A 15,152-nucleotide genomic window follows, 5' to 3' on the forward strand; every position below is an offset into this window, starting at 1 on the left:
TGCATGTGTTGTTTACAATATCTCTGGGACCGTAAGCTGGATCTCCATGGAATGAATTGTGATCAGAAGCTTACCTTTATGAAGATCTGCGGACTGGTACTGGTCTTTGCCCTGGGCCTCCAAATGACTAAAACTACCCTTGCACACACTCAGCTGCAGCCCTCCCATTAACATCGTCTTGTTCTGCCCTGCTTCATTTTGCAGCTTTGGATTTCTTTTTCTGCTCTTTTGACAATATTTCTTATCAGTAGTAAATTAAAGCTCAAATAAGAGAGCTGCGTTTGGACAAGTAACTCAACATGTGATCCGTGTGCAAAGGGCTCATTGATGAAGACCCGTATCGCAATAATCATCATAAAACATGAGTGTGAGAGCATCAGCAGGAAGTGAGTGAAGAAAAATGTTAAAACAAGGACATGTGAAGCTTCAATTTGAACACAAGACAGCACACATCAGTAAATTAACTTAGTGAAGAGATGCACCACCAGCAACTTCCTCTACTGTCTTGATTATGCATGTTCCCCTGTTGTGCACTCACTCGGCAGTGATAATATACAGATGGAAAAAATAATAAAATGAAGGTTTTCATTTAAATTTTGCAATTAAAGTCTGTCTTTAGTTGGGAAATAGATTTATTGATGTGGCTTGTAATGAATCTTTGCTGATGATCGAGTTTACCTTGATTTGGGTTGAGTATCACTGATTTATAACATTATTTGGTCACTTGCATTTTCTTTATGTTTCATATTTAAATGTTTTGTTATTATTGTTGATTTGTTGCCATTTTACTTTAACTTCTAAAGCACTTTTTAACAAACTGTAACTTACTTTTGTCATTATTTGTAGATACAGAAATGAATGTTTTTATTGTGTTTCAGGATCTGGTTAAAGTTCATAAATGTTTGCTGCATGAGATCAAGGAGTCGGTGCTGAGCAGAAATGCTCAGGACCTTTACCAGATCTTCATCACCTTCAAAGAGAGGTATGATGTGTTTGGGTCAAATGACAGATCTTAAAATGTCTTTAATGTCATTTTCATCCATGTGTGACTTAAAAATCTTTTTTTTTTTTTATCTTTTCATATTGATTTTTTGTCAATCTATTCAGAGCTAAGCTTTTTAGCAACATTTCCCTCTACTCTAACTTTTCTAAAGTTTGAAAGGATCTTTTAAGTCTCAAGTTAAATATCTACTTAAGTCTAGATTCCTTGAACAAGCCCGCCCTTGCCCCTCTGCCCTCGTTTTCTTCATGGGTTTTTATTCCGTCTCCTAGGTTGTTGATTTATGGGAAATACTGCAGCCATGTGGAGACAGCCATTGCCACTCTGGACCACATCTGTAAAGACAGAGAGGACGTCCGCATGAAGCTCGAGGTAAAGCTGCTTTTTATGGCAGTCAATGGTGGTTTAGAGCAGGGCTGGGCAACTGGCGGCCTGGGGGCCACATGCGACTCTCCACCTAATTCAATCCGTCCCAAAGTAAATTTCAAATCCAAATAAATCATAAATCATGAGAAAACTGTACTAAATCTGCCATGAAAGTATGAAAACAAACATTTATCTAATGATTTTCACAACTGATATATGGTCAATTAATTTTGATGGTTTAATTTAAACAATTTAAAAATTTGTTTTTAATACCTTTTGATTTTCTTTTTAAAGATTTATTTTTGGGCTTTTTAGGCCTTAATTGATAGAGGATGACAGTGGACAGAATCAGAAACAGAGGTGAGAGAGCTGTGGAGAGACATACAGGAAAGTGATACAGGCCAGGTTTGAACCCCACATACCACATGCATGGGCAAGCCTTTATCCTCTAGGCCACCAGTGTTCCATCCTTTGTCAGTTAAAAAAAAAAATATATATATATATATTATTTGTAGTAACTTGCTCATTTTTAATTTGTTTTAATTTCTCTAATTTGTTTAAATATACTTTTTTAGTTTCTTTGATTTCATGAAAAAAGTGTAATGTAATTGTTATTTTGTAATTATCTGTTATATGTATTTTTATTTAATTTTCATTTTTTGTCTTAATTTTTCTTTAAATTTTAATTTCTTTTAAATTTGTGTACGATATTATTTATATCCTATACGTCATTACAAATTTAAAATGTATTAGTTCTTAATTTATTTTATTTCAGTTTTTTTTATTTCTTTATTTTGAAATTGTCCTTAAATTTTATCTTTTTTATTTTTTGTTATTAATTTCTTATTTGTGTGAATTTCTTTTTTAATTGTTTTCAATTTGATTTTTTTTTAGTTTTTGATTTTATTAAAAATTGAAAATGTATTTATTCATACTTTATTTTATTTAGATGATATATGCAATCTTTTTATTAATTAATTCATGGTTTATTTTTGTTTTTGATGAGTTATTTCTTTATTCTTTATAGTAGATTTAATTGGCTTGGATTTTTTCCATAATTTTTTGTATGCATAGAAAATTCAGTTATAAAAAATATCAAAGTAAGATACCAAGTCTGTGTAATATTCTCTGGATTGAAACAAAGCAGTTTGAAATGGACTCAATTCTCAATTTTTCTCTTTAAATAATCTCTCTTTGCTCTTAGGTTTAAAAACCTACAAACCTACCTTTTGGTAAAGCAAATGATCATGAAAGCAACATATTATTCCTTTCATTGAATTTATAGTAATCACAGGGGTTAAGATGAGAATATCCAACAGTCCTTGCAGTTTTGCCCTTCGATATTGACTATAAGATAAATGTGCCCCCCTTAGCAACAAAAGTTGACCATCACTGGTTTAGAGTGACTGTGACTGGTTCTCATCTATCAGCATATGAACACAGTCAGAGAGCGCCCTCCAGTGTGAATCTTGGGTACTACAGGGAAATATAACAGTTCACTAGAGCTCAGATAGAGTTTGAGACTTTCTCTTTGTTTGTACTCATTTCTAGCAAGTATGCGGTTATCTTGTATTTGTTTGCTTTAACTTTAATTGAAACCCCCTTTTAAATAAAGCTTTAACTCAAAATATGATGTATTGATATCCTTTGTTTTCTTCTTATAGGAGTGTTCAAAAAGAGCAAACTATGGAAAGTTCACTCTAAGAGATCTGCTGGTGGTTCCTATGCAGAGAGTCTTAAAGTATCACCTCCTCCTGCAGGTAAAATCCACACCTGAAATGTTAACTTCACTTTATACACTGTTTCTTTTTTGCTGTTCCAGGAAATCATGTGTTTTTGGTGTTTTGACTGATATAAAACAGGACAGCTTTAACAGGAGTGACTTTATATTTTGGTCAAACTTTTTTGACATTTTAGAAACACACCAGGTTACTTTAATTTACAGAGACAGCTTTTTTTTCTGTTGTACAGAGAATATGAGTACCCTTGTTCAGTGCTGATATTAGACTTTCACAGTTTACTGATTTTTGTACCTACCAAATAACTCTATTTTGAATTATTTATATTCTCTGTGATTCATTTAGCCAGACAGTCACAGAAATGACAACAACAGAATATTTATTCTTCTGCAACAGACATCATTGACTCTTTCATTACGTTGTGGGATTTATAATGGTTTTATAACAAAAGATTAAATTTAAATGAGGTGACAATGCCCAGGTGTCTGGAGGTGGCTGCAGTCTGGCCAGAGCAGACTGCCTTCTGCACAATCCTGTTTACATTTGTCATACATAGAAACCATCAAAGATAAGGGAAACCTACATTAGCTTAATGTTGCGTGGGCTTATTGTTTTCATCTCTTGATTAAAAGCCTTTAAAATGTCCTTTTCATAGCATACAAATCCATTTTCATAGTCAGGTAAACTTGCTACACTCGTTTTGCAAATATACTCTGTTTTGACTGTTAAAGTTCAGCGATAAAACTAAATATTAATAGACTTAAATGTTTTATATTCTCTTTCCTATGGGGAAAAATAAACTGTATTTTCTACATGTTATCCTTAAGGTTCCGCCAGTTTTAAAGCACAACAATCTGCCTCTGTAAAAAGAGATTAAAAATCAGTTTCATCTTCAGCAGTCCAAGCTGCAATATTACAATGTTTTTCTCATGTTAAAGCATGATTGCATGTAATCCAGTAATCCAATATCCCTGTTGTCCCAAACTAGGATTAACATGGTTGAATGTGATTGGTCAGATTTGACTGTGAAAATATATTTTAAAATGTGCTTTTGTTTTATTTTATTAGTGCTGCTTATTGATCCATAGTGTGATTTGCAACATAAGAGATAATAACTTCATTTGAGGAATATATTTTTGAGTCTTGGATTAAAAATTGAATCTTTTAGGACTTGATTCATCCTTTTTTTCACAGATTAATTTAGCCTTATTTTGACCTTATAACCTTTTAACCCACATCCATTTATGATACAGAAGGCTCATAGCTTTAACTAACAACACCCAAGAAGGCCAGGGTTCATTTTTCATCACATACAAAGTTAAATATTTCAATAACTTTTTTTTTTGTTTGAATTATAGGGATTACAGAGGACAGCTCACTTACACACACAAAAAAAACATTATATCAAAAAATGTTAGAATACTGTGGATAAGTCCAATTTACAAAGGATTCCTGAGCCTTCGTTCTCTCTGTCTGGCTCAGTACACACAACTGCAATGATAGGGGAGACTACTGAGGACAATGATTGACACCCTTCACTAGGAGGGTAAGCCACAGAAGGTCACCGCTGAAAGGGCAGATTGTTCTCAGAGTGCTATACTAAAATATTTTTGAGAGAAAAAAAAGACATTTTTGAGATTATAGAGTTGTACATTTACAAGAACAAAATTTAAATCTCCACGTTATAAAAGTTGTACATTTTGACAGTATAAACCCCCAAATTTCAAGTATTTGAAGTCATAAATTTATGACTTTGTACAGTCAAAAATTCATGACTTAAACCAAACTGAAAATACTGGTGGGATAAAACCAGTTTCCAGAAATGTCTCTTCTAAATCCAGATGATAACGGTAATGTGATTATTCTGGGATAAAACCACAAGTACCACCTTCTCTCTCAGTTCCAGTAAAACTATAATTTCATTAGGCTCTCGACTGCAGGAACGCTCCTTTATATGGTCTGATTTTCTTCCATGCAGTCAGCTGTTTTTGGCTTTATGATCTCAAAAATTTCACGTTTTGGCTCACATAAATGAACGGCTCTAAAAGTGGAAAACTACAAGGGTTTTTTTCATGTAAATTTCCAGCTTTTTAAATATAAAAAAAAATTGAGTATTGTCCTGAAAATTACAGGCTCCTAATTTTTAGAGTGGCCCTTATTTGCCATCTTAATACTGGATGGGGGTGATTAGCTTTTCAAGTAGGGAGTCCTCAACGAGAAAGGTTGGGAACCCCTGCTTTTAGTCAACAATAATGTGAAATAAACATTATGTGTTCAGGGATAACCTCACATAAACATGAAACAAATTTTATGTTTATTTTTGTCTGTAAAGTGTAGAGCACCGGCAACACAAAGCAGAATAAAAGGAAAAAATGTGACTTTTTTATTCTTTTGAAAGAACTACACCAAACCTTTAAGAAAAAGCAAGAACAAAAACAAAAAAACAGCAAAGAGACAGAATGAGTCCAATGAATTTAATTATTGAGCTTCATTATGTGGTCTCTTATCTCTTATGTTGCAGTGGTGATTGATTTAAAGATTCCATTTATTTTCAGCACTGCTTTAGTAACTCTTAATGGGTTATTACTTATTCCAGCATAGGCCATGAGTATTTATTTCTTTGGAGGAACAGGCAAATCTTTGTAAAACTAGACATTACGCACCCCCATATAGATTGAATGGAACGATCCATGGGTCATAGACAGATGTTTCACCATAAGATTGGCGGGTCCATAGCTCTTCTGAACAAGTCATCAACTATTTAGGGTCACCCCTAACTGATGTCTTTACTGAGTTTAAAGAGAAATTTCAGTATCAGAGCTCCTTCAGGAGATGTAGATCATCAGAGGCTTTCTCATTGACTATCAGACTTTAGGAGTAATTACAAATACTGCCACTAGGTGGTGCTGCTCATCATGCTTCTATCCATGCTTCTCGTCCCCCAGGCTCTCAGAGTCCTTTGATTTTGTGTCTGAAGTTTCTCTATGGCCCACATGTATTAATTATCAGAACAAAACAGTTAACAGTGAAGGGAAGTGGGGAGAGGTGCTGACTGAAACAGAGAGCTAAAGACTGCAAGAAAGGTGAAATATTTTTTAATCAGAATTTAAAGCCAAGGCTTTGAAACTCAAGACAAAGTCAGTGGAAAGTTCTGAAGATGGAAACATCTCCATGTGTGCAACTTTTAACCAGTGCAAAATGCCTTTTAGATAGGGCAGAATTTTGAGCCTTTAATTCACATGATGTATTTTTAAACAAGAAATTTGCCAATTTTGTGCCAAACCTGAATTTTATTCTGCAGTGATTTGAACAACACTTGGTTTGCATGCTTAAAGTAGGCATGCATTTCAATAAATTTTAAAAAGTTTAACAGGGATTACAGTAAATACAAACAGAGAACTCCATCCTTCTATTTAAATGTTGATATTTAGCGCATAAAGACTTCTGTCTCCTGTGTCTCTGCAGCCAGAGCAAATATAAAACCTGATGCTGTAAAGACACTGATACCTTAAAGTTAATTTGATTTGATGTGGAAACATTTAATCAAACTATGATACTATGATGATATGGAGTGAGATATATTTTACAGAATTAATTTGTCTGCAAATTCAGAGTTTTTTTTCAGTCAAGGGCTGCACAGTGGTTTAGTGGTTAATACCATCGCCTCAAGTGGTTAGACCGTGGATGGATGGATTATTTCAGTCAGAGTAAATGGTGAATTGTATGTTTGCAAAGCTGGGGAAGCAATGCATGATGGGACTTGGCTCTTTAAAACAAGAACTCAACTTATCATTGTCCCTGAGGATTTTCATTAATTATTATTCAGTGATGATAATTGTGTATTGTAGTACATATCGCTGGTGTTGAGCCAAAACCTTGTATCTCTATTTTTCTTTTTTCTTTTTTTTTTTTTCTCCATAAGTCAATGCTATTGGTCACTTTGTTGCCTGTCAGTGAGTTTTAAACAATTTTAAAGCAATAAAAAGTGTCAAAAACATGTCAGAAATTACTTTTCAGTTTTTAATTAATTGAAATCCTCAGCATTTTTTTAATTCCCTGAAAAGTGGTGATTTTGGAGATATGTGGTTTTGTCCTGACACCAGTGATATGTTACATATTTCATTCACATTCAATGCGCTGTTGTGTAAAACAGAGGAAACGTCCAGGTTGAACAAACATTAAAGGACATATTTCCTTGAGGGCTGCATGCTGCAGTAGTTAGCTGCATGACGGTTCCTGGTTTGAATTTGACTTTCCAGGGAGTGCATGGCTAGAAACCCTTGTATGGATACATACATTTATTACTATATGTATTGTATACAATAAAATTAGTTCAAATGCAATTAATCAATAATAGTATGAATCTGAATATAAGGGTGCAACAAGCTTTTTGCTATAAAGGAGGATGCTGGGGTGGAGGAGGTAAGGCTTTGCCAGCAGCAGAGTGCACCAGCATTAATGCAAGCAGGGATTAGTGAGAAGAACGTCATGTTTGAATAAACCGCTGTGTTGAGAGAAAGAGCTGTGATTGGCTCTGGGAGCTGTGAGACGATAATTGGGATCAGCTGGCCATCAGCTGATCACAGCTAGGCGTATGACTATCGTGTCCTGCATGAAGTAACACTAAGTTCCTTTTTTAAAGTGTTGTTTTCATTGATGTCTCTCAGTCTTTATATGTTGTTGTAAGTCAGAAAGTGGATCTCCAGTATTTGAATGCGCTGTCTGTCATTCACCTCTCAAGCTGTTGTATTTGCTATCTGGAGCCACTGATCTTTTGTTTTCATATAAATTTAATGTCCTAAAAATGTCCCAAAATTGGGTTGTCTTTTTTGTCCTGTGGTGTGCTTCAGTATTCTGTCCTTGGCCCTATTTTATTTTCTCTGTATATGCTGCCTTTAGGCCATGTTATAAGCAGATTTCAGGGTATATCATATTGTTTTTATGCTGATGACATTCACCTGGGAATTTCCTTTAAGCTTAACGAAATGAAAGTTAATGTACTGCTCAACTGTCTGCTATTAAGCATTAAAGAAGCCATAATGTCTTTTGGATGTAACAGTAAAATCAAATCTGTAAAACCTTGGAGTGACTTTAAACCAATCTTTTTTTTGATAAAGTTGTCAAATTATTAACATACAAGCCAAGGTAGAAAACCTCATTCATGCTTTTGAATTTTTACATCTTGTCTATTGTGTTCCCTAGAACCCTACGGTCCTCAGATCAAGGTCTACCTTTTAGTCCTTCAAATCTAATTAAGTCTTTTGTACTATTTCTGTGTTTTTAAAACTCATTGTACAAATTTTTGTTGTTGCTCTTTTATCATGTTGTTTTGTAAAGTACTTCATAACTTGACTTGACTCACAAGTCATTGCATTCTGCAAACAGAGCATATATGATTCTGCTGATGAGCTCAAGTGAATAACCTGAATGTCTCCAACTAATGTGATGTCACTTCCTCTCTCACTCTCACTCCCTCTTCCTCTCTTTTTGTCATCCATCTTCTCTTTCTTCCTCACTGCCTCTGCTCATCATTTCTCCACACATCAACATGATTCGCTCACAGACTCCATCATATGTGGTCCCAGCTACCCCCCCCTGCCAACACAGCCCTGTATCAGCTGTGAGGTGGAGCAGGTTCAGATAAACGGACTCTGCTGATAATAACACCCAGGTTGAGCTTGACTGACACCGGGGATTTAAACAGTACAGGGCAGACGTATATATCTCCCTTAGTGGCTGTGTGGCTGTGCGGTTGTGTGTGTGTGTGAAGGACATGCTTGGTATCCCGCCTTATCCTGCTCTGCTGGGGTCTAGATGTCTTGTTTACGCCGCAGCAGCGACACAGGCAGCCAATTTAAGATACACACTCCTGCACACACACGGGGAAAATAGATAACTACACACACACAGGATACCTAATTTATTCCAGGACAGGATTTGTTTTGCAGTTTTCTCTTCATATCTGGAGTGAAAGCTTTACTTTGTCATGTGCGGGTCTGCAGTGTGATAACAGTGTTCATGAATTTAAACATTTTTTATTTACAGCTTACCGATAGCTGTGCTTTTTCAATTTCTACTTTTGGGTTTACAATAAAAACACACCAGATTGTTTTGAAATTATGTCTTTTTTCTGCAACTCTCAGCTCCTTCATAAATCTGGCTCACCAGTCAAGACAGACTGTGCAAAATACTTAGGAAGTGCTGTAAATGTTGGGCTATGTTGGGCCACGAAAGATCCACTAGATCTGTCCTCTGTTGGATGGGAAAGAAAGATGCATTTGTTGGCCATATTTAAAGGAGCGTTTGTAACGGGACAGTTATTGACGTTTTGTTTGTAATCAGCCATCAAATATGCTCTTTAAAGGCTTCTTCCCTTTAAGTGTGGCATACCTGTAGTAACAAGACAGGACAGGAGCACCTGCCTGACAATGTGCCTATTTCCTTTTATGATTATTAAGTAAATTTGCTACATTTCCTGTTTTCAGCATTTAAGACTGACGATGAATACATTTTTATGAAGAGACATTACTTTTTGATATTTTCTTCCTAATTTTTGTGTGTTTTTCATTGTTTTTGTCCAACAGGAGTTGGTGAAACACACTCATGATGCTACAGACAAGAGTAACTTGAGGACGGCTTTAGATGCGATGAAGGTAGAACAAATGATTTCACTGGACGAGATAAGATAGGATATGAAACGAGACATCATGAAACAATATAAAACCATACCATACTATAATATTTCACCTTACTGTACCGTACCGTACCGTACCATACCATGCCAAACCATGCCATGCCATGCCATGCCATGCCATACCATTTCATACCATGCCATGCCATGCAAACCAAGCTAAGCCATGCCATGCCAGTCCATTCCATACCATATAAAGCCATACCATTTCATACCATGCCATACCATACCATACCATACCAAACCATGCCATACCATGCCGTACCATTTCATACCATGCCATGCCATGCCAAACCATACTATACCATGCCAAACCATGCCATGCCATTTCATACCGTACCATACCATACCATACCATACCATATATGACCATACCATACCATGCCACGCCACACCATGCCACGCCACGCCACGCCACGCCATGCCACGCCACAGCACACCACGCCACGCCACGCCACGCCACACCACACCATACCTTACCATTCCATGCCATGCCAACCATACCATACCTTCCATATGATAACATACAATAACAAATAATAACATATAAGACATGATTGTAAACAATGTAGTACCATACCCTTTTATTTTCACATACAGTGCCATAATTGCTTATCCAGTTGTACCACAGCATACACCTGCAAGCTGCAGCTACATCCACAGCTCCAGAAACAAATGTTGTCCCAGTAACTCACCTAATAGAGTTTAAATATATATATTTTTTTTACTTTTAGCCTTTTTCCTGCATCTTTCAAATAGCTTTCAATTAGCTTTTGTGAGAATTTCAGCCTTTAAGGTTTAGAACCATTGGTCCTTTGGTTGTACCTTTGAACAGTTATGATACGTGTTTTCAAATGTATTTTACCAATACCTGGGATGTACTCTTATAAGCTGCTTCAACAGCTTATTTTATATCATAGGTTTGCATTTAATGCTTAAAAAGAGACTTAAAAATATTGCACAATAACTGTGAATGAATGCATGTGCAAAATATTTAAGTGAGTCTTTAACTGAATGCTTCATATTTTTGTTAAGCTGAGTTGAGTCTTCAGATATATCATGGTTTACTTTTAGGTTTAAAGCTATGCACAGTGTCTCAGTGGAGCACAAGATAGTGAAGAAAAATAAGCAAAAGAGAAAGACAACTGCTGTACAAGCATAGGAAAACACACAAAATGCATCTTTCTGAACGCTGGGTGGGGTGGGGGGTGGGGGGTGTTCGTGGATTCGATATTCAAAGACGTGTTTTATTTCCCTGCTCTTTGTGCAGGACCTGGCTCAGTATGTAAATGAGGTGAAGAGAGACAACGAGACGTTACGAGAAATAGACCAGTATCAGAAATCCATCGAGAACTTGGTGAGCCACATGTTTTTCTATGTGACATAATGTTAATCACAGCCCTTCAGTTCTCTGAAAATCTTCTGTCTTTTTCTGGGTCTCATTTCTGCAGAATCAGCCTTTGAGTAACTACGGCAGACCCAAAGGGGACGGGGAGGTACGGGTGGCCTCAGTGGACAAACGAGCCAAACAGGACAGGTGAGGTGTCACAGTTGCTGACAGGTGGTAAAACAGAGTCTTGTTCATCTTGAAATTGTGCCAGAGTTTGTGTAACTGTACAACAAACTAAACCTGTGTGTCCTGAAGGTGAACATTTTCATCATGCAGATTTTGTAGTGTTAGTTTTGTCTTTCTGCCAAAGGCTTACGTTTGTCAGAAGCACGCTGCGGTCTCGATGTGTTTACAATAAACAGAGAGCAGGAGTTTGACCTGATTCAACTCTGTAAATCAGCAAGACAAACTTTGTTGACTCACAGAATAAAGGCTTTTCAAAAATATTCAGGGTAAGTTTAAAGGTCAGTGAAGTGACCATATATGGTTCCTTGTACCTATGTGGTAAAAAAAAAAAAAAAGAGTCCATGGAGTGTATGCATATAAAAATGTTATTCAACATATATAAAGTCAAAGAGTATTTACTTACACATAAAAATATCCAAAAACAAAACATTTTATACACAATTATTTTGAGGAACATAATGACACTTTAGATATGAATCAACACGCTGCTTTTCCAGAAAACTTAGGACATGGAACAGAGACAACTCACAGAGTCATCAGAGATGGCTGCAGTGTCTCCTGACAGGCACACAGACATCAGAGTTGGTGAGGTTGTCTTCATATTCTGACCTCCTTTGGAGACAGGACTTGACTGGCTTTAGAATAAGTAATGATGGTACCACTGGTTTCATCCTATAATTCAAACAGGGGACATATAATACTCACAAATGTTGAATTACTAAGTGAATTTAAGCAGTGATGAGACTCACAATAAAAATAAGAACTGATTTATCCCATTTAAGTTTAATAAACTTGTTAAACTGTTGTAAAACTGACTAAAATCACATATATTTCACTACTTATAGATTTTTCCCCTTATAATTCTACCAGAAAATGTAAGAAAAACACAAATATTAGATGTCTTGATTAATTTAAGAAAATAAAGCTCACAATGAACCAAAAAACCCCCAGATATAAACCATATAAGTATAATAAAACAGTTGGAATGTTATACACACTAATTTCAAACCCCTTTTCTGAACAGGCTAGATCTTTGCGTTTTTTTTTTTCATGTCAGTCCTAGTCATTTAAATTCTTTACCCCTGTTTTGTTTCTGCTGACTTTTTTAGTGCTTCCCACTTTTCCACAGTTGTGACATTTTTCACTGGCAAACGTGTCATCTTTGGCCAGGTGGTTTTCTCCACCGCATCTGTAGCATGTTCAACTGTCCAGCAGGGGCTTTGGGAATCTGTCGCTGACCTTGTTAACCAACCCCGTTGCTCCGTTCCATTTACCATGTTCTTTCATGCCATGTAAAGACACAATTTCTCAGTCTGCCGCCTCAATTGCTAAATCAAACTTGAGTGCTTTTTCAAAAGACAGTCCATCCTCTGACAGCAGCCTCCACTGTATCCTGTCTTCATTTATGCCACAGATCAAACAATCTCTTAACACCATTGTCAATGGAGCACCAAAGTTACAGTCCTGCGCCAGCTTTCTCAGTTCTGCCACATATCACCCATACTTTGCATATTGTTTTGGTGCCCTCTGTTGGCACTAAGATGCAATAACATTCTCTAGTCACTTCATAACACAGGAGGGAGTCCCTGAATTATGATATTTTAGAATTTTATTGAAAGTCTGTACATATTTATGATTTTCTTATGGCACCATTTTTGAACTAGTACACCCAAGAAATCTTCTGAGAGGCATCAAGGACAATTGGAGCAAAGGTGTGGCGTGCAAATGTATGCAGACAGACAAAAAAAAATATACATGACTGTGCAGATGCCTTTTTGCATTGCAAACAGCAGTGACCCATGAAGAATAACTTCTTATTTATAGTTGAATACTTTTTCCAGTCTTATTGTTGTTATGAATCTAATTTGTTTGTGAATGTGTGTTCATAGTCTGAACTCACAGTCCAAGGAATAAACAGAAAAGAGGGGTGTGCTTTCTGTATTAACTCATGTTGCAATCTTTTTGTGCTTATGTTTGATTAAAGGCAACCATTCATACATGTACAGTCTACTTTTATCACCGTGTGGGGTTTTGATGAGTTTAGATGACATAAGTAGAAGAGCATTTTGCATGCATGCATAGTCCTTTCAAACATAGGCGATACAAATCCCTAAAAGTGTCAATGTTGGCAAAAATCCCACAAGATACTGCAACAGAACAGCAGCTTCCAGTAGCAGCTCCTATCTTGTCTTGTTCCACATGTCGCCATTTTTAAATGAATTTAGACAGTGCAATTATGGGCCTTCAAGATCAAGAACTCCTTAAAACTGATAAAAAGTGGAACTTTAAATGACAGAAGTGTGTGTTGATTGGTGAAACACATGAGCAGATGCAGAAAAGACAACAAGCGTCTTCAAAAACAACTCCAGCCTTGATAAACAGACCCAAACAGGAACAGATGGAATAACAAAGGAATCTAAATTTGTCTCCTTTTTAACTTTGTTTTTGTCATGAAACTCAACAAACACCACACATGTCTCTTATGCTGTCCTCCATGTTGTTGTGGATGTATTTGGGGCAGTTTAACCAACTGGTGGATGATTCAGATCATCACAGCCATCCTTTCATTAAAGTGGCTAAAAATGCTTCAGAGGAAGTTGCTCCTTTGAAAAACACCTCATAAAGTCTCCTCTCAGTGGCTGTGACTTCATGTTGATTTGATGCCGTTTGTCCTGCAGACACATCTTCCTGTTTGATGCGGCGGTGATCGTCTGTAAGCGGCGAGGAGACAACTATGAGATGAAGGAGGTGATCGACCTGCATCTGTTCAAGATCACCAACAACCCTACGTCAGACAGGGAGAACAGAAAGGTCAGAGAGCACATGGACATGCATTTTTAATGTTCCCTAAGCATCAGAAGGGTCTGAATGTTGCTTAAGAACTTTTTATACACTGATGAGGACATGCGCGGAGGGAAAATGGCTTTTTGTGCTGCAGACATTTTGACAGCATGAATAATAGCCCTGTCTTTTTATGTTCACAGACCCTTCATTACACTAAACCTTTGATTGCAGACACTTGAAATTAATGATTTTGGTTTAGCCTGTGTAACTGAACCCTGTGCGTGCCTATAAGAAGCATTTTTTAACTCACACAGTGAGTTTTTAAGGGTTTTGCCTGAAAGAGAAGTGAATCACAGACATGTATGACAAGACAGAGATAAATTACACTCCAGTATGTAATCAGAAAAAGAACAAAAAACCACTTTGGGTCATGCAATGGCTCATATTTTGTAACTGAAAGCCATGAAAAGCACATATACTGTCTAACACATCACAGTCTGCACACGTCTGCAGAAATTCAGGAAGGATTTAAAGTTTTATTAAAGTTTCAGATGAGGTCTTCACCTTGACAAAGATATTTGCACATCTTTCAGTCATTTCTGTGTTTTGGCTGCAGCTCATGTCTTTGTGAACATTTCTCCTTCGGTTCTTGCAAAGACCATCTCAGATTGCCTCCTGGCGAGGACACAGTCAGGATGTTTGTCCTCAGAAAAATTATCTTCAAATAAAATCAAACCCAAGTCCAATGCACATAGCTTTTCCTGCCAAACTTTCAGACATTTATTTTTTTGTAATTGGCACATGCTTTGTTTTTAAACATTTTTCTACTTCTTTATAAAAACAAACTTTGTTAAAATCATTTATCCAACTTCATACAAGGAATGAAAATAGCTTCTGTGAACTTCGGTTAATCCTTAAACAGCACCACAAGTATATGAAAAATATGACAAAGGATTACGGATAGGTGGTTATTAAAGCCTACAGCCTAAACCTAGA

General features: G+C 36.4%; 1 protein-coding gene across 1 annotated transcript in view; it reads left to right on the forward strand.

Moving 5' to 3' along the window:
- The window catches only part of LOC121527362 (guanine nucleotide exchange factor VAV3), a 159,075-nt gene that overhangs the window by 89,971 nt on the left and 53,952 nt on the right, over positions 1-15,152 (forward strand). Inside the window, exons 8-14 of the mRNA XM_041814298.1 lie at positions 879-982; positions 1,273-1,372; positions 3,031-3,126; positions 9,690-9,758; positions 11,067-11,153; positions 11,248-11,333; positions 14,051-14,183. Of these exons, the coding sequence (XP_041670232.1) occupies positions 879-982; positions 1,273-1,372; positions 3,031-3,126; positions 9,690-9,758; positions 11,067-11,153; positions 11,248-11,333; positions 14,051-14,183 (675 nt within the window). The remainder of the gene's footprint in view (positions 1-878; positions 983-1,272; positions 1,373-3,030; positions 3,127-9,689; positions 9,759-11,066; positions 11,154-11,247; positions 11,334-14,050; positions 14,184-15,152) is intronic.

This window comes from Cheilinus undulatus, linkage group 19, assembly GCF_018320785.1.
Source record: "Cheilinus undulatus linkage group 19, ASM1832078v1, whole genome shotgun sequence".
In the NCBI taxonomy this organism is placed as follows: Eukaryota; Metazoa; Chordata; class Actinopteri; order Labriformes; family Labridae; genus Cheilinus; species Cheilinus undulatus.